Here is a 19,379-nt window from a genome sequence, read left to right on the forward strand (position 1 = left end):
CTCAGCTCACTGCAACCTCTGCCTCCTGGGTTCAAGAGATTCTCTTGCCTCAGCTTCCCGAGTAGCTGGGACTACAGGCGTATGCCATCACACCCGGTTATTTTCTTTTGTATTTTTTGTAGAGATGGGTTTTCACCCTGTTAGGCAGGGTGGTCTCCATCTTCTGACCTCGTGATCCACCTTGGCTTCCCAAAGTGCTGGGATTAAAGGTGTGAGCCACTGTGCCCGGCCTTTTTTTTTTTTTTTTTTTTTTGAGACAGGGTCTTGCTCTGTCACCCAGGATGGAGTATAATGGTATAACCATGGCTCCCTGCAGCCTCAACCTCCGGGGCTCACAAGCCCCTCCCACCTTAGCCTCCCAAGTAGCTGGGACCACAGGTGTGTACCACCACATCCAGCTAATTTTGTATTTTTTGTAGCGATGGGGTTTTGCCATGTTGCTCAAGCTGGCTATTTATCAATTTTCAGTGAAATGAATTAAGACCCTAGCAACCTCTCATGGTGACAATGAAGCCTTTCTTTTTTTCAGTATCATTATGAATGCACACATTTATATATGCAATATTGACATGATTTAACTCTTGCTGTCACTTTAATTTTTCATGTTCAAATTTTCCCATCTGGGCAGGGTACGGTGGCTCACACCTGTAATCCCAGCACTTTGAGAGGCCGAGGTGGGCAGATCACTTGAGGCCAGGAGTTTGAGACCAGCCTGGCCAACATGGTGAAATCCCGTCTCTACTAACAATAGAAAAATTAGCTGGGCATGGCAGTGCATGCCTGTGATCTCAGCTACTTGAGAGGCTGAGGCGGGAGAATTGCTTGAACCTGGGAGGTGTTGCAGTGAGCTGAGATTTCACCACTGCACTCCAAACAAAATGAGACCCTGTCTCAAAAAAAAAAAAAAAAATCCCATCCTTTGGGCTTGAGAAGCCTTCAGGTTGCTCCCGTGTCCTCCTGAGCGCACTCTAGTAGCCTTTGACAGCTTCCTTGCTTCTTAGTGTCTGTGTTGTCGTGTGTACTAGGAAAGAGATATCAAAACTAGCACACAAAACCGTTGAGTTTATTGTATACTACTTAGGGCAATATTGTTTATTGTATACTACTTAGGGCAATTTCCTTGTTGATACGCGAGGAAAAAAGTGAGTCAGCTGAAAGCAAACCATAGTTGAGGAACAGTCTGTAGAGCGTACTAGGAAAGACTAGTTTAGAATGGCAGCACATGGTGAGAATAGAAAGCTCTATTAGATTACAATCCCCCTGTGGTTTGGTTTGGTTTGGTTTTGGTTTTGGTTTTGGTTGTCATAAGTACCAGGTGGCTTAACTAATAGAAATTTATTTTCTTATAATTCTGGAAACTGGAAGTCAAGAGCAAGGTGTGGGCAGGGTCGGACTCTCCCGAGGCCGCTCCTTGGCTGGTAGGTGGCCGGCTTCTTCCGGGGCCCTCACAGGGTCCCTCCCTCTGTGCTGTGTGCTCCCTGTGTCCTACTCTCTTCTTCTAAGGATACCCGTCAGATTGGATTAGGGCCCACCCTAATGAGCTCATTTCAACTTAATCACCGCTTTAAAGTCTCATCTCCAAATACAATTACTTTCTGAGGTGCCTCGGGTTCCGACTTTAACATCTGAATTTTGATTAGGACACAATTCAGCCCAGAACGAAAGCAGGTTGCTTTATATTAATAGTTTTTTTTGTGATTGCTCTTAAATCCTCCCCAGCCCGTGTACTCCTTTATTGCGCCTGGGTGTATTGCTCCCACCACCCCACCCTGTGCAGGGAAAGTCACTTGAAGGCACAGCAAGAATGGGAAACATGGCATGAGAATGAAGTTTGGGAAATGCTAAACTAACTCGTTTACGATGCCTTTTCCAACAAAGGAACACTTTTGATATGAGAAATATTCCATCAGTTTAGGCAAACAGATTTTGAAATGGTTCACCCTCATGTTGCCTTAAGCATTCAACTTTTTTTTTGAGATGGAGTCTCACTCTGTCACCCAGGCTGGAGAGTAGTGGCATAATCTCTGCTCACTACAGCCTCCACCTCCGGAGTTCAGGTGATTCTCCTGCCTCAGGCTCCTGAGTAGCTGCTTTACAGGTGCACACCACCATGCCCAGCTAATATTTGTCTTTTCAGTAGAGATGGGGTTTCGCCGGGTTGGCCAGGCTGGTCTCGAACCCCTGTCCTCAAGTGATCCACCCGCCTCAGCCTCCCAAAGTGCTGGGATTACAGGAGTGAACCACTGTGCCAGTCCCCTATGCATTCAACTTCTTTGAATTTCTTAAGGTAATAGAGGAGGTGACAGTATTTAAAGATGGGGGAGGATGGCAGGTGGCATTGCTGAACCTCTCTCTCCTCCCTGGTCCTAACTGACATCAGGGAGAGCTGTGAGCCCAGGGAGAGGGCCTTCCTTCCTGAGACACTCAGCAGAGGTAAGCGGGCACTGCCCATCCTTTCCCTTAGTCGCTGGTGCTTCTCTGTCTAGCGGCTTGCATGTGTTTTCTTAAAATGGGTCCTGGCTGGGAAGAAAAGAAAACCATCAATTACACAGAGATGCATTTCAGTAAAAGATGTTGGGTAGCAAAACTAATATAATCAACTGCACTCAGAAAAAGCCTCAGGAAATGTTTCCCAGCATTGTTCTGGAGGGACGATGAGATCTAAGAGCTGAAGTTCAAGTGGAAGAAAGGGTTGCTGAATGATCCAGACAGTTTTCAGAGCGCGAGGGCATCGAAAACCCTCCCGTTTCTCGGATCAAGTCACCGGGACGCGATATTGGCACTTCTATTTTGCTCAAAAAATAGATTTTGTTTATTTATTCTTAGTCCACATCACATATACAATAATTCAATTGCATCTTTTACTAATCAGTTTGGTTCTGCCTGTCTTCTTGCAGCGTGTACTGAATTTGATGGGAAACCCGGTTATCAGGCACATTGCTAATTACAGAAGGACCGTCACTGTGCGACTGAAGCACTTAACATACCTGGATGATAGACCAGTTTTTCCAAAGGACAGGTAAGAAAAGCCTTCTGATCACATTTTAATCTGTCATAGTTGCCCCTGCTTAATATTAAACTTTTAAAATGTCTGATTCTTAAACAATTTCACATATCAAAAATGTTCTTTGGCAATAGGCTTGATGGCTACATAATTGCCTATAATGGGAATTTGAGCACCTATTCATAGATTTTTAAAATGTTCTTTTGATAAATATCTTTGTATAAGTCATTTACCTCTTTGCTGATGAGCTCCTTGGAATGGAATTTTTGAGGTAGTATCACTGTGTTGAAGAATGCAGTTTGAGACTTTGTAAAAACCCTTTTTAGTTTTTGAGATGGGAGTCTCACTCTGTTGCCAGGCTGGAGGGCAGTGGTGCGATTTTGGCTCATTGCAACCTCCGCCTCCCAGGTTCAAGTGATTCTCCTGCCTCAGCCTACTGAGTAGCTGGGACTACAGATGCATACCACCACGCCCAGCTAATTTCTGTATTTTTAGTAGAGACGGGGTTTCACCATGTTGGCCAGGATGGTCTTGATCTCTTTATGTCATGATCCGCCCTTCTCGGCTTCCCAAAGTACTGGGATTACAGGCTTGAGCCACCGCGCCTGACTGAGACTTTGCATAAACTCTTATACATATTTTCTAGTTGTTTTCTAGAGAGTTTATACCAATTTACAACCTCACATAACACAACCATGAAAAGAAATCTTGGCCAAGTTAGTTGATGGGTGAAGATAGTACCCCACTGATATTTGCGTTTTAAGATAATTGATGGAGTTGGGCATTTTTTTCATTGTTATTGGACAATTATATTTCCTCCTTTATGAATATTCTATTTGTGACTTTTTCCAAGTTTCTGTTTGAAGTGCTTTTCTTACCAATTTGTAAGAACTTCTTTAATGTTTGGAACATCGTACCCTGGACTGCCATGCTTATCATCACCGCTTTTATCTGTGTTTTAAATTTACTTTTTAACTTAGATCAATTTAGTAATTCCACCTAGAATAAAATATCAGTCATATAGGCTACTTGACGAGACGTACAATCTGAATTTTGCATTATACAACATTTACAATAAATGTTGCTTGTAATATGTTTTTATACTCACAAATTTAAATCAAACTAACACATACTTCAAATAGAGCTTCCACTTTAGCCAGGTAAGAAAACCAGAAGACCTGCTCCTGGGAAGTTCAACAGAAACGGACCCAGTTCCCAGGGCCCCAGGTTTCGGGGTGGTGAGGACAGGGGGAGCAGCCAGTGTGCAGGGGCCTGACTCCCAAGCCAGCTCTGCAGCCACTGGCTATGTTACAACCTTAGGGGAGCTCCCTAACCTCCCTGGGCGCACGTTCTTCATCTGCAGAGTGGGGATGATAATACTGTTGCCCCAGGGTCCCTGTGAGCAACATGCAGGACTTCGAGCAGGTGCTCGGCTCTTAGGAATGAACCAGTGGGAGTAGCTGCCCCTGAAGATGCTGCCCACCCCTGGGAGCCATGCTGAGGAAGGTAACAGGGATGTGAGCAATAGGAGCCACTGCTCTTTACAGTGCAGCTGTAAAGTCAGATTAACCTGGCTTGAGTCTTTTTTTTTTTTTTTTTTGAGACAGAGTCTCACTCTATCACTCAGGCTGGAGTGCAGTGGCCCGATCTGGGCACACTGCAACCTCCACCTCCCAGGTTCAAGCAATTCTCCTACCTCAGCCTCCCCAGGAGCTGGGATTACAGGTGCGCACCCCCACATCCAGCTAATTTTTGCGTTGTTAGTAGAGTCGGGGTTCTACCACGTTGGGCAGGCTGGTCTCAAACTCCTGACCTCATGATCCGCCTGCCTCGGCCTTGCACAATGCTTGGATTACAGGTGTGAGCCACCGCGCCCAGTCACTTGAGTCTTTTTTTAGAGACAGGGTTGCACTCTGTCACCCAGGCAGGAGTGCAGTGGTGTGATCACAGCAGCCTTGAACTCCTGGGCTCACACAAGCCTCCCACGTAACTGAGATTACAGGCTTGCACTGCCAAACCCAGCTAATTTTTAAGTCTTTTTGTAGAGAAAGGGGTCTCACTACATTGCCCAGACGCGTTTCAAATTTCTGGCCTCAAGTGATGCTCCTGCCGTGGCCTCCCAAAGCCTTCACAGGTGTGAGCCACCACACCCCCAGCGTTGAATGTTAATCCAACCACTTACTGATGATTTGGGCACTTGCTGTCGTCTGTGATGCAGCAGGTGTCTGCTCACCTGTCATTTTATTAAAGCACTCTCTGTGACCAACTGTCCTGTCTAAATAGTACCTTCTCCACTTGACGTCTGTTTGGCCTGATTTATTTTCCTCTTAGGGCATATACGCATTTCCTTGTTTACGATCTGCCTTCCCCAACTAAAAGGGCTCCTCTAACAGAGATCAGCTCTTCCATTCACTGCTGGATCCCCAGCCTCTGGAACGGTGCCTGGCATGTAGCAGGCAACTGATAGGCCTTTGCTGGCTGTCTGCTCTGAGATGAAAGGGTCTAAGGTTTCCTCGCTGTATGGTAAATGGGGTGGAACATGGTTTATTCTCCTTGGCATATTCTGTCTTAGTGACTTGTGGTCTTTCTCTGCTTTAGTATACTTTGCAACACCCTCTCTATTTCCAAACAAAACACCTGTACCTTTGATTTTACAGCAGCTATCTGCTTCTCCTCTCTGAAGGTAAGCCTTCTGTTTTCACACCACCAGACTTTATTTTCCTTTTTTTTTTTGAGATGGAGTCTCACTCTTCGCCAGGCTGGAGTGCAGTGGCGCGGTCTCGGCTCACTGCAACCTCCATCTCCTGGGCTCAAGCGATTCTCCTGCCTCAGCCTCTTGAGTAGCTGGGACTACAGGTGTGCACCACCATGCCCAGCTAATTTTTGTATCTTTAGTAGAGATGGGGTTTCACCATGTTGGCCAGGATGGTCTCGATCCCTTGACATAGTGATCCACCCTCCGAAAGTGCTGGGATTATGGGCATGAGCCACCACAGCTGTCCCAGACTTTGTTTATCAAATAACAACTTTGTTGAGGCATAATTCACATACCATACAGTTTACATATTTAAAGTGCACAATGCGGCTGGACGCAGTGGCTCATGCCTGTAATCCCAGCACTTTGGGAGGCTGAGGCGGGTGGATCACTTGAGTTCGGGAGACTCCCTCTCAAAATAAAAAAAAAAAACAAATTGTATAATGCAATGGCTGTTAGTATATTCACAGAGTTGTGCAACCATCACCACAATCAATTTTAGAACATTCATGGTGGGGTGCGGTGGCTCATGCCTGTAATTCCAGCACTCTGGGAGGCCAAAGCAGGCGAATCACCTAAGGTTAGGAGTGTGAGACCAGCCTGGCCAGCATGGTGAAGTCCCATCTCCAACTAAAAATAGCAAAATTAGCCAGGTGTGGTGGCGCATGCCTGTAATCGCACTACTCGAGAGGCTGAGGCAGGAGAATCGCTTGAAGCCACAAGCAGAAGTTGTAGTGAGCTGAGATCGCACCACTGCACCTCAGCCTGGGCAACAAGAGTGAAACTCCATCTCAATTAGGAAAAAAAAAAAAAATAGAAGAACATTCTCATCACCCTAAAAAGGAAACACCATCCCCATTAGCAGCCAGCCCCCCATTTCTCGCTCCCCGCAGGCTGTGGCAGCCACTCCTCTGTCGATTCGCCCGTTCTGGACATTTCATATACATGGAGTCACCTGCTATGTGGCCTTTTGTTTCTGACGTCTTTCACTCAGCATTGTGTTGTCAAGGCTCATCTGCAATGTGGCATGTTCCGTCCAGCACTTCCTTCCTTTTTATTGCCAGGTGAATACTGCATTTTGACACACTCCATTTTATTTGTCCATCCATTTTTGGAAATTAGGGTGGTTTTCACTTTTTGGCTGTTATGAATCATGAAATTTTTGTGAGGACAGATGTTGTCTTCTCCTGGGTATATATCTAGGGGTGGAATTTCTGTGCCATACAGGGACTTTATGTTTACATTTTGAGGAGAAGCTGCTGCACCATTTTACATCCCTATCAGCAGTGTGGAAAGTTCCAGCTTTCCCTTATCCTCGCCAGCACTTCTGGCTGCTTGTCCTTTTATTTCTAGTCCCCCGGATGGTATGAAGTGGTGTCTGATTGTGGTTTCCATCGCTTTTTTTCTGGCAGATAATAATGCTGAGCATCTTTCATGTACTTACTGGCAGTTTTTATATCGTCTTTGGAGAAATGCCTGTTCAGTTTCCTTGCCGATTTAAAAAAAAATTAATAGACTTTTTTTTTTTTTTTTTTTTTTGAGACAGCATCTTGCTCTGTCGCTCAGGCTGGAGTGTAGTGGTGCAATCATGACTCACTGCAGCCTCGACCTCCAGAGCTCAAACAACCCTCCCACCTCTCAGCCAGCTGCGTCGCTGGGACTACAGGTGTGCACCACCAGGCCTGGCAAGTTTTCGTGCTTTTTGTAGAGATGGAGTCTTGCCATGTTGCCCAGGCTGGTCTGGAAGTCGTGGGCTCTAGCAGTCTGCCCACCCTGGCTTCCCAAAGTGCTGGGATTACAGGTGTGAGCCATTGCGACTGGCTTAGGCTTTATTTTCAGAGCAGTTTTAGATTTACAGAAAAATTGAGCAGAGAGTGTTTCCATATACCACCCACCCTTACAGTTTCTCCTGTTTGTAACTTCTTACACTCATGTGGTACATTTGTGACAAGTCATCAGCCAATGCTGGCACCTTATTATTGACTGAAGTCTGTCGCTTCTTTAAGGCTCACGCTGGGTGTTGCACATTGTATGGATTTGAACAAAGGTATAATGTCGTGTATCCCCCATCACAGTATCTCACAGAATAGTTTTACTGCCCTGAAAACCCTCTGTGCTCTGCCTATTCATCCCTCCCACCTCAGCCCCAACTCCTGGCATCACTGATCTTTTTACTCTCTCCATAGTTTTGCCTTATCTAGAAAGTTATATAGCTGGAATCATATAGCAGATAGCCTTTATGGACGGGCTTCTTTCACGTAGCAATGAAGTGAGGCTTCTCCCATGACGCTGCGGCCCAACAGCTAGTTTGTTTTCATTGCTGAGAGATATTCCTCCGTCAGGATGTGCCAGAGTTTGTTTATCCAATCACCTACTAAAGGAATTCTTGGCCGCTTCTGATTTTTGCCAAATAGAATAAAACTGCTGTAAACGTCGATGTGCAGGTGTGAGTGTGGACGTTAAGTCTTCAGCTCATTCGGGTAAATACTTAGGAGAGCAATTGCCAGATCATATGGTGAGAGCATTTTTAGTCCTGTAAGAATCCGCCACACCGTCTTCCTAAGTGGCTGTATCATTTTGTATTCCTCCTGGGAACAAGTGAGAGTTCCCCGAACTCCACATCCGTGTTAGCACAGCGTTGTCAATGTGTTGGACTTTAGCCATGTAATAGCAATATCACATTATCTTGTTCTCATTTGCATTTCGCTGAGGACATGGGGTGCGGAGTGTTTTTCACAGGCTTACTTGCCATCTGTTTATCTTTTTTGGTGAGGTAGCGTGATCTTTTGCCCAGTTTTTTTATTGGGTTGTTTCCTTACCTTTGAATTTTAAAAGTTCTTTGTATGTTTTGGATGCAAGCCCTTTCCCAGTTGTCTTTTTCTGTAAGTATTTTCTCCCCAGTCTGTTGCTGGTCTTTTCGATTTTTAAAACTTTGCTCATTTTGGGCCTGGTGCAGTGGCTCATGCATGGAATCCTAGCACTTTGGGAGGCCAAGGTGGGCGGATCATGAGGTCAAGAGATTGAGACCATCTGGCCAACTTGGTGAAACCCCGTCTCTACTGAAAATACAGAAATTAGCTGGGCGTGGTGGCGGGTGCCTGTAGTCCCAGCTACTCAGGAGGCTTAGGTAGGAGAATTGCTTGAACCCGGGAGGCTGAGGTTGCAGTGAGCCAAGATTGCGCCACTGCACTCCCACCTGAGCGAGAGAGCAAGACTCCATCTCCAAAAAACAAAACAAAACAAAACATAAAACTTTGCTCATTTTGATTGTGTCATCTTTTTATTAATGAGTTGTTAGGCTTATTTATATTTTCCAGGTACAACTTATCAAAGATAGGATTTGCAAATATCTTCTTACATTCTTTGTCTTTTTACTTTTTTCCAGTAGAGACAGCGTCTTGCTGTGTTGCCCAGGCTGGTCTCGAACTCCTGCACTCAAGTGACCCTCTCACTTTGGCCTCCAAAGTGCTGGGATTACAGGCATGAGCCGGTGGCCTGCTGTCTTTTTATACTACTTTACTTACGATATCCTTTGCATGACAAGAGTTTTTAATTTCGGTGGAGTCCGATTTCTCTATTTTTTCTCTTGTCACTTGTGCTTTTGGTGCCATACCTAGGAAGGCTGTGCAGACCGTTCCATCTTAATAAAATGTCCACGTGTAACTGTCATCCTTGCAGCCACATGTCTGACGCTCACTTTGCTTTGATTTTGAAGAAAATGAGTAAGGTGGTCAGAGAGTATATGTTTGGAGTTCCCCTCACCTATTTATGTGTCTTTGGTTTTTTCAACAGAGCTTGTGCAGAGGCCTGGGCTAGGGGAGGGTACACAGCTGAGAAGGAGGAGAGACAGCAGTGGGAGAGTCGGGAGCAGAAGAAGATCACAGACAGCATTGAAGCCTTGGCCATGATCAAGCGGCGGGCGGAGGAGAGGAAAAGACAGAGAGAGAGTCAAGGAAGAGGTAGGCGCTCTAGGCCCAAGGCAGCAGCCCCAGAGTTCCTGTGAGGTCAGGCAGGTCCAAGCTGTCAAACTCAGTCTTTAGTTTTGGGGATTTTTTTGTCTATAGACAGAGTCTCGCTCTGTCACGGAGGCTGGAGTGCAGCAGCGTGATCTCGGCTCACTGCAACTTCTGTCTCCTTTGTTCAAGCGATTCTCCTGCCTCAGCCCCACCCAGAGCTGGGATTATAGGCATGCGCCACCATGCCTGGCTAATTATTGTATTTTTAGTAGAGACAGCTGTTTTGCCATGTTGTCCAGGCTGGTCTTGACCTCTTGGCTTCCTAAAGTAGTCTGTCTGCCTTGGCTTCCCAAAGTGCTGGGATTATAGGCGTGAACCACTGCACCTGGCCTTGGATTTTTTTGTTTTGTTTTGTTTTGTTTTGGTAGGGACAGGATCTCATTCTGTTTCCCAGGCTAGAGTGCAGTCGCACAATCTTGGCTCACTGAAACCTCCACTTCAAGTGATCCTCTCACCTCAGCTTCCTCAGTGGCTATGACTACAAGTGTGCACCACCATGCTCAGCTAATTAAAAAATTTTTTTTGTAGAGATAGGGTTTCATTATGTTGCCCAGGCTGGTCTCAAATTCCTGGGCTCAAGTGCTCCACCCACCTCAGCCTCTCCAAGTGCTGGGATTACAGGCGTGAGCTGCCGCACCTGGCCAAGGATTTTTTTTTTTTTTTTAAACCATTTACTCACAACCTGCAGATCCATCTGCAGTTGGCCTCACCCACCTGCCAGCACCGGTGAGAACCTCAAATGGTGATGAGCTGCTTCAAACCACTTTGATTGAAACAGTTTTTCAAAAATAAATGATGTGCTGGTTTTCTGCAGCCGCTGACAATAGGAAAACACAAATGGGCTGTTCTCGTCTCATACACTCTCAACTCTCAGCACACTTCTGGTCGCCGAATGTGTAGGGTTTCCACACCAGCCAGTTCCCTGACAGTAGCCGGGTGTCGTACGATTCCGTTCCATCCTGACACTAACCCCGCAGGTGATGGGCAACCGTCCCGCGCTACTCCCCACTCCTGGTGCCAATTGCGAGTCCCAGGGTGTCGCCTGTATTTCTAACAGAATGGTTATAAAATTAGGGTTCCTACGACGGCCTCTTTGGGTTTGATAACTTGCTATGACGGCTCACAGAACTCCAGAGAACACTTACATTTTCTGGGCTATTATATTAATAAAGGATATGATAAGGGATGCAGATGAACCGCGGGTTGAAATGGGGCTTGGGGCAAGGTCTGTGGGAAGGGGCAGAGCTTCATGCCCTCTCTGGGCACACCCTGCCCACTCCAGGTACCTCCAGTGTTCAGCAACTCAAAGCTCTTTGAACCCCGCAGTTCAGAGTTTCTCCAGGAGCTTCAACACTTGGGCATAATGGATGCTTAACTCCATTTGCAGCCCTTCTGCCCTCTCTGAAGGACGAGGGTGGGGCTGAAAGCTCCAAGCCTCTAATCGTGGCTTAGCCTCTCTGATTCCAGAAGCCACCCTACCCCCAAGAGCTGCCCCATTCGAACAAAAGAGATTCCTGTCACTCTGGACAAGGTCTTAGGGCTCTGTGTCAGGAACTGGGGTCGAAGACCAAATATTAGAACAAAAGAGCCTCCCAGCGCCCCTATCTACAGGGGTTTTAGGAGCTCTGTTTTCAGAGATACACGTATCTTGTAATTTCACAGCTGCCACAACAAATTACCACAAAACAATTACCACAAAACATTTCTGTGGGTCAGAAGCCCAGAATAGGTTTCACTAAGCTAAAATCGAGATATCTCATGTTGTGCTCCTTCTGGGGGCCCCGGGGCAGAACTCATTTCCTTGCCTTTCCCACCTCCTAGAGGCCGCCTGCATTCCCTGGCCTGTGGCCCCTTCCTCCAACTTCCAGGCCAGCAGTGTGGCATCTTCCAGCCTCACCCTGGCGCTGACGCTCCTGCCTCCCTCAGGATGCTTGTGATTGTTCTGAGTCTGCCTGGATCATCCAGGACAATCTCCCATCTCAAGGTTCTAGACCCTAAGCACATCTGCACTGTCCCTTTGCTCATGTAGGGTGACATATTCATCTTCTAAGATTAAGGTGAGTGAACATCTTTGGTTAATTGTTTTGTATTTTTTGTACAGACAGGGCCTTGCTATGCTGGCCAGGCTGGTCTTGAACTCCTGGTCTCAAGCAATCCTCCCGCCTCAGCCTCCCAAAGTGCTGGGATTACAGGCGTGATCCACCACACTCAGCCACACATATATTTTTAAATAAAAATGGCATAATTATATTGCTTCCTGTCTACTCTTTTGAATTAGCATACTCTATTTTCCATACAATAGATATTTTCTTACTACATATATTTTGTCTTTCCCAACATTTTGTTTTGAAATGTTAAAAATTTTCAGAAAAGCTCAGAGAATAGTAAAACGAATAGCTGTATATCTTCGTTTATTAACAGATTCTGTGGTTTTTCATAATTTGTTACACATTTGCCCCCCCCCCCCCCCCCCACCCACAGAGCTTTGCTTTTCCCCTGAACCATTTGAAGATAAAAGCAAAGGCTGCAGCCCTTAAACTGCCCACAGGCCAGCATGCCTCTCCTAAGAACTTCCTGCATTCTGTTTTCCTGATGGCTGTATTCTGTTCTATTAACCGGCTGTGCTCAGCTGCACTGTCTGTGGGCATTTGGCCCCCGCTATTATCCATCATAAACAACAATGATGCACATCCCTCCAGGACACTTTTTTTTTTCTGAGACAGAGTTTTACTCTGTCACCCAGACTGGAACGCAATGGCTCTCTGCAACCTCTGCCTCCAGGTTCAAGCGCTTCTTCTGCCTCTCTAGTAGCTGGGATTACAGGCTTGTGCCATCTCGCCCAGCTAATTTTTTGTATTTTTTTTTTTTTTGAGGAAAGACAAGGTTTTACCATGTTGGCCAGGCTGGTCTTGAACTCCTGACATCAAATGATATGTCCGTCTCGGCCTCCCAAAGTTCTGGGGTCACAAGCCTGAACTACCATGTCCAGCCCCTCAAGGACACTTTTTAAACTGTGTTCCTTATTTATTTAGGATACAGAGTCTTGCTCTGTCACCCAGGCTGGAGTACAGTGGCATGATCTGCACTCCAGATCATGCTCACTGCAGCCTCCGCCTCCCAGGTTTAAGCAATTCTCTTGCCTCAGCCTCCTGAGTAGCTGGGACTACAGGCACATGCTACCAGATCCAGCTAATTTTTTGTATTTTTTAGTAGAGATGGGGTTTCGTCATGTTGGCCAGTCTGGTCTTGAACTCTTGACCTCAAGTGATCCACCCACCTCGTCCTCCCAAAGTGCTGGGATTATAGGCATGAGCCACTGCACCCGTCCCCTAGAGGACACTTTTTAAACTGTGTTCCTGACCCCTTCCCTAGTGCCAGAAGTTTGCTGTGAACCCTGATGTATGCATGAACACCTTTGTCCTCCCGGGAGACTCCTATAGTCACCTTTGCATTTTCCTCCATTAGGGGAGATGCTGCCTTCAGATGATGGTGAGAACGTGCCTGCCAGTGCTGAAGGCAAGGAAGAGCCTCCGAGGGACAGAGAAACAAGGCAGAAGATGGAGCTGTTTGTTAAGGAATGCTTTGAGGCCAAGGACGAGCTCTACCCGGAAAGGCCAAGTGGAGGAGAGGAGCCGCCTGTGGAGGCTAAAGAAGAGGATGGAGATGGAGAGTCAGAGGGGACCCTCCCAGCTGAGGTCCCGCCACTCCTGCCACCTGTGGAGGCTAAAGGAGAGGATGGAGATGGAGAGCCAGAGGGGACCTTCCCAGCTGAGGCCCCGCCACTCCTGCCACCTGTGGAGGCTAAAGGAGAGGATGGAGATGGAGAGTCAGAGGGGACCCTCCCAGCTGAGGCCCCGCCACTCCTGCCACCTGTGGAGGCTAAAGGAGAGGATGGAGATGGAGAGCCAGAGGGGACCCTCCCAGCTGAGGCCTTGCCACCGCTGCCCCTCGGAGCTGCCAGGGAAGGTAACACAAGCAGAGAAACACACACAGATACACACCCCTCTCAGGGACCCCCAGCCTTTGACTCATGCCTCTGTGGGACCTGAGGCCTGAGCTTCACTTCTTCTGTATTGCTGTTTGTAGGAGGTAACATACACAGGTAGTGAACACTGCTGCCCGACACACGTGGAACAGGAACCACTGCTAGATTCTCTAGTAGCTCCATTAAAAAAAGTAAGAACTTTGGGAGGCCAAGGCAGGAGGATTGATTGAGGCCAGGAGTTCCAGACCAGCCTTGACAACATAGTGAGACCTCGTCTCCACCAAAACTACAAAAATTAGCTGGACATGGTGGTGTGCCACTGTAGTCCCAGCTACTCGGGAGGCTGAGGCAGGAGGATTGCTTGAGCCCAAGAGGTTGAGGCTGCAGTGAGCCAAGATTGCACCACTGCACTCCAGTCTGGGTAACAGAGTAAGACCCTCCCTCAAAAAAAATAAAAAATAAAAATAAAAAAAAAGTAGGCCAGGTGCGGTGGCTCACCCCTGTAATCCCAGTACTTTGGGAAGCCGAGGCAGGTGGATCACGGGGTCAAGAGATTGAGACTATCCTGGCCAACACAGTGAAACCCCGTCTCCACTAAAAATACAAAAATGAGCCACGCGTAGTAGCACATGCCTGTAGTCCCAGCTATTCCAGAAGCTGAGGCAGGAGAATCAACTGAACCTGGGAGGCAGAGGTTGCAGTGAGCCGAGATCGTGCCACTGCACTCCAGCCTGGGCAACAGAGGGAGACTCCGTCTCAAAAAAAAAAAAGTAAAATAAAACAGTAAAACTATTAATGATATATTTTACGTAACCCAGTATAAAAACCCAATATATAAAAAATATAATCCTGTCAACATGGAATCAACATAAAAGTTGTCAGTGAGATATTTTATATATTTTTTAACTAAGTCATCAAAATCCAGTATGTATCTGACATGGTTGAACAGCAACTGTTTAAACGATGAAAGGTGGGCCATTCCTCTCTGACATAAATGAAGCCATGAGAGCAATGGAGGGACCAGACAGGACCCAAGGATACAGCCCCGGGGGAAAAGTAGGGCAGGCCCTGCGAAGTAGCTCACGAATGTCATCCCAGCACTGTGGGAGGCCAAGGCGGGCAGATCGCTTGAGGCCAGGAGTTCGAGACCAGCCTGGCCAATTCAGTGAGAAGCCCCCCTTGCTGCGCCACCCCCCACCCCAGCCTCTACAAAAACATAATAAATTAGCTGGTGACAGTAAATTAGGTGGTGAGCACTTGTAGTCCCAGCTACTTGGGAGGCTGAAGTGGGAGGGGTGGCCTGGGAGTTTGAGGTTGCTGTGAGCAGAGATCACAACACGTCACTCCAGCCTGGGTGACAGAGTGAGACCCTGTCTCAAAAAAATAAAAATAAATAAAAAGCAGAAGTAGGGGTCTGGACGAAGAAGAGGCCCATGGAGAGTCCACATTCCTCAGGTGATCTCGCAGTTATGAAATTGCACACGTCCTGACCTCATGCAGCAGGAGGGGCGCATGCCATGACTGAGGGACAGGCTGGTGGTGGGCTGTGAAGCCTGACCCTCTGTCTCTGAGCGAGTCACCCATGCTGGCATCGCTTGTCACCCTGCAGTCAGCTGCTGTTTCCAAGATTCCTGCGGCTGCTGCTTTGACTCCTGGCCAGTGCCCGTCATCTCCTGGGATTCAACTCCAGGTTACAGAAAGGGGCGGCCGTTCTGTTCTTTTCCAGCAAACAGAAGCCTGTCCTGAGCTGTGGCTTCTGTCACAGGGGCTGGCCTTTGAGCCCTGAAGAGGGTTTCTGTCCTTCGTCTGCCTGGGAGTCCGTCTTCACCATGGGCTTGTCCATCTGCCCGCTGTGTGTTAAACTAACTCCAAGGCTTCTTGTTGCTCCTTAGACCTGACTCACCAGGCTGTGGCCGCTGAGTTTGTTACAGAACTCAACGGGACGGGAACGGAAGGTGTAGAAACTGTTAAACTGGAGACAAAGGAGATGTTCCGCATTGATGTAGGTGAAGTATTTAACCTTAGGGATGAGTATCAGTTCTACCGTTAGTAAATTCGGCAATCAGATGCAAACCTTGGAGACCCTCTCTCCATACCCCAAGTGAGGTTCTTGGGCCGGCAGGCCTGGCATTGCTGGGGCGCTGGTTACCAATCTGGAATCCCAGGCCCCACCCTAGGCCTGCTGATCAGAATCCACCTGTAACGCTTTGCCCAGGTGATTCGTACACTGGGATGCTCAAGTCTGGGGAGCCCTGGTCCACAGCGCTGCCCTTGAACGATGTCTACCAAACTCTTGATTCGTTTTTGCCAAAGAAGCTATACTGGGAAGCAGTCCTGTCTAGTTGCCTTATCCACATTTGTGGTGAGAGTTACATTGTATCGTCAGAGTGCTGTTAACCCCCCTCCCCCAGATGAACTGGCTGTGTCTTTTAACAAAAAAGCAGAAAAAAGATGTGGAAGTTCTTTAAACTTGTCACACCTTCCAAGTTCCCTTTCATTTATGAGATTCAGACCCCTGAGGTGGCAACGCTTGCTTTGTGTATGCTTAGAGTTTGCTTTGGAGGGGCATGGGCAGGGGAGTCCCCTGAGTGATTCCAGTAACTGGGAACTGAGGCTGTGCTGTTTGCCTTTATCATGCCTATGGAATGTTGAAGGCCTCCCTGATGACGTGCAGCTCACTTGCTCTTTCAGGACCTCCCTGACTTGGAAGATGATGAGGAAGCAGGCAGATCTCTGCAAGACCAGGCTAAGGTATCAAGTAACCGTCTTCCACAGTCAGCTTAATTCCACCTCCCTTCTTGTTGTTTACAGTTTCTCTCCTAAACTTGAAAGTAAAATGCTCCTGTGCAGAAAGCATTGCATCCCCTGTATTTTCTTTCTTTTTGAGACAGAATCTGGCTCCGTCACCCAGGCTGGAGTGCAACAGCGCGATCTCAGCTCACGGCAGCCTCCGCCTCCCGGGTTCAAGCAACAATGCCTCAGCCTCCTGAGTAGCTGGGATTACAGTCTTGTGCCATCACACCTGGCTAATTTTTGCATTTTTAGTAGAGATGGGGTTTCACTATGCTGGCCAGGCTGGTCTCGAACTCCTGACCTCCAGTGATCCACCCGCCTTGGTCTCCCAAAGTGCTGGGATTACAGGCGTGAGCCACCGTGCCTGGCCCACATCCCCCACATTTCCACCTTGCTGAAGGAAATGCTGCCATTTGTTTTAGTTGATTTAAGATTTTATGATTAACCACTTGGGAATATATTGCTGGTTTTTAATAGTTGAGTACAGTGCACAGTTACCTGAAAGGATTTTCTGTCTTTAAGATGTATTTCTATGTCCATCCTATGAATGTCTGTCTGAATATAGCTACAGGAAGAGGGAAGGAAATGAGGAGAGAGGAGAGAAAGGGGTGAGTCTGTGAGGCACAATGGGAATTCTCTGAAAGTGATACTGGCATTACCAAGAGCCTGTATGTGCCAGCCTCATGCCCTGAGGGAGAAGGAAGCATCAGCCATCATCTCTGTGCATGAGCTCAATGTCAAAGAAAATAGACACAGTTACTGTGGGGTTGGTGGGGGGGCTGCTGTCCAAGGGGCTAAGTCCTAAAGTCTGAATGAAGCCGGGGTCAGGGGCATGCAAACCAGAGCCCAAGGCTGAGGGGTGCATCCACTCAGGCACCAGGAGGGCGTTGTGCTGCGGAAACCCGGGGGTTGGGGGAGCAGAGGCTGGAGAGGGGCATAGACATCAGCTGTGGGCAGGGAGCAGCCACCCCCAGGCCTGACTTTGAGTTCTGTGTCCCTTGGGCCTGTCTTGGATGTGGCAACAGAATAGTTTGTGGCATTAGAATGAAAAAGCAGGGCCAGCATGCTGCGTTGTAGAGCGAGTCCGCTGTCAAACAGAAACCGTCAAACACATCTTTTCTTCCGTTAATAGAATATGTGCTTTCCGAAGATTGAGGCCATCTCGAGCTTGAGTGATGACAGTGACCCTGAACTGGACTACACATCACTCCCCATGCTGGAAAACCTGTCTGTAGACACCCTCTCAAATATATTTGCAGTCTCTAAAGACACCTCAAAGCAGGCTCGGGCGCCCTTCGCAGACATCTTTAAAAAAGAAGCTAAGAGGGACATGGAAATCCGAAAACAAGACACCGAGTCCCCACGACCCCTGATCCAGGAGCTCAGTGACCAAGAGCCCTCTGGCCAACTATGGATGCCCCCAACCTGCCAAAGAGACGCTACACCCCTCACTTCCAGTGGAGACAGGGACAGCGACTTCCTTGCAGCCTCTACTCCAGGTGAGAGCACAGGGCAGAGAGCACAGTGGAGATGGTGTGGGCTCCCTAGCCTGCCATGGGTGGGGCAGGGCAGTCACTCGGCCTTCACCCCAAGCTGTCCTGTTCCTGGAGGGGTCAACCAGGACAGACCACGCAGATCCTCTGAAGGTCCCAGTCCTAAGTTCATGGCTCTAAAGCTGCCACTTGCTAGTAGCCAGCCTGGGCCAGAAAGATGCTAAGCCAGCCTCTTCTTGGGCAACTGAGGCCCCTGTGGTCATGCAGATCTCCTGCGGTGGGGGGCCTGAGGACCCTGCATTTCCACCCCCTCCTCACCATCCCTGGCCTCGGCCTTTGTCGACCAGGCTTTTGGAGGGGACCACCGACACCATGGCTGGGGATCGTGGGGCAAGGTGATAGCCACACAAGGGCATGGCTGCTCCACAGTGACCCTGGCCCTGGTGAATCACAGGCCAGTCCTAGCTGCCTTCAAGGCAGGGAAGGCAAAGGGACATCAGGCAGGGATGGTGGCCAGAGGCCTGGCTGCGGAGGATGCAGAAAAACATGCTGAATGAACCGGGCCTCCCCTCATGCCACAGGCTGGCCCGTGCGCCTGGCAGATGTGGTTTTGGGGAGCAGCTGGTTAGTGCTTAAAACAAGCAAGCTGGGGCTTTTTCATACGGTACCTGCCTTCAGATGCACCCCCGAATCAGGCTGTGTGGAGCCCAGACCATTCTACCCTCATCCATAATGCACTGGTGGCTGAACTTCCTTCTGAAGACAGCTGCCTGGCTGATGGCAGAGCTGCAGGCAGGAACGGGGGAGCAGCCTGAGTGCGTCTCCCGGGAACACTGAGTGGCCTTCTCTTTCACTCTAGGAACCAGCACAGAAAAGAAAGAAGTGCAGTCTGAGCTGCAGCCTGTGGAGCCTCGGGTCAGGGCAGGCCTGGAGGACGCTGAATAATTTGTTTTGTTTGAGGCAGTCTCATACTGTCACCCAGGCTAGATTGTAGTGGCTCAATCTTGGCTCAGTGCAAACCTCTGCCTCCCAGGTGCAAGCAATTCTCTTGCCGCAGCCTCCGAAGTAGCTGGGATTATAGACACCCACCATGACACTGGCTAATTTTTGCATTTTTGTAGAGACGGGTTTCACCATGTTGGGCAGGCTGGTCTCAAACTCCTGACCTCACGTCATCTGCCTGCCTCAGCCTCCCAAAGTGCTGTGATTAAAAGTATAAGCCACTGTACCCAGCTGAGGATGCTGAATTTGGACAGAACCCCAAGGCCATCCCCCAGTCCTTCACGTCACAGTGACAGGGAGAAAGCACAGGTGACCCTTCCTTCCACATGTG

The 19,379-nt window shown here is 48.3% G+C and overlaps 1 protein-coding gene across 2 annotated transcripts in view; it reads left to right on the forward strand.

Annotated features, from left to right (window-relative positions):
* Positions 1 to 19,044, forward strand: part of DNAAF1 (dynein axonemal assembly factor 1) — a 31,510-nt gene extending 12,466 nt beyond the window's left edge. The window contains exons 1-8 of one of the 2 annotated variants that reach the window (XM_032284562.1): positions 1,134 to 1,418; positions 2,898 to 3,019; positions 9,552 to 9,718; positions 13,241 to 13,741; positions 15,653 to 15,762; positions 16,452 to 16,511; positions 17,686 to 18,052; positions 18,906 to 19,044. In XM_032284562.1, the coding sequence (XP_032140453.1) occupies positions 2,913 to 3,019; positions 9,552 to 9,718; positions 13,241 to 13,741; positions 15,653 to 15,762; positions 16,452 to 16,511; positions 17,686 to 18,052; positions 18,906 to 18,991 (1,398 nt within the window). In that variant the 5' untranslated portion in view covers positions 1,134 to 1,418; positions 2,898 to 2,912 and the 3' untranslated portion in view covers positions 18,992 to 19,044. Of the gene's footprint in view, positions 1 to 1,133; positions 1,419 to 2,897; positions 3,020 to 9,551; positions 9,719 to 13,240; positions 13,742 to 15,652; positions 15,763 to 16,451; positions 16,512 to 17,685; positions 18,053 to 18,905 lie in introns of those variants that run through there. The other variant, XM_032284560.1, reaches the window with a different exon arrangement.
* Positions 19,045 to 19,379: the final 335 nt, after the last annotated feature.

Source organism: Sapajus apella, unplaced genomic scaffold (genome assembly GCF_009761245.1).
Source record: "Sapajus apella isolate SASKATOON/1434 unplaced genomic scaffold, GSC_monkey_1.0 scaffold15, whole genome shotgun sequence".
Taxonomy (NCBI): domain Eukaryota; kingdom Metazoa; phylum Chordata; class Mammalia; order Primates; family Cebidae; genus Sapajus; species Sapajus apella.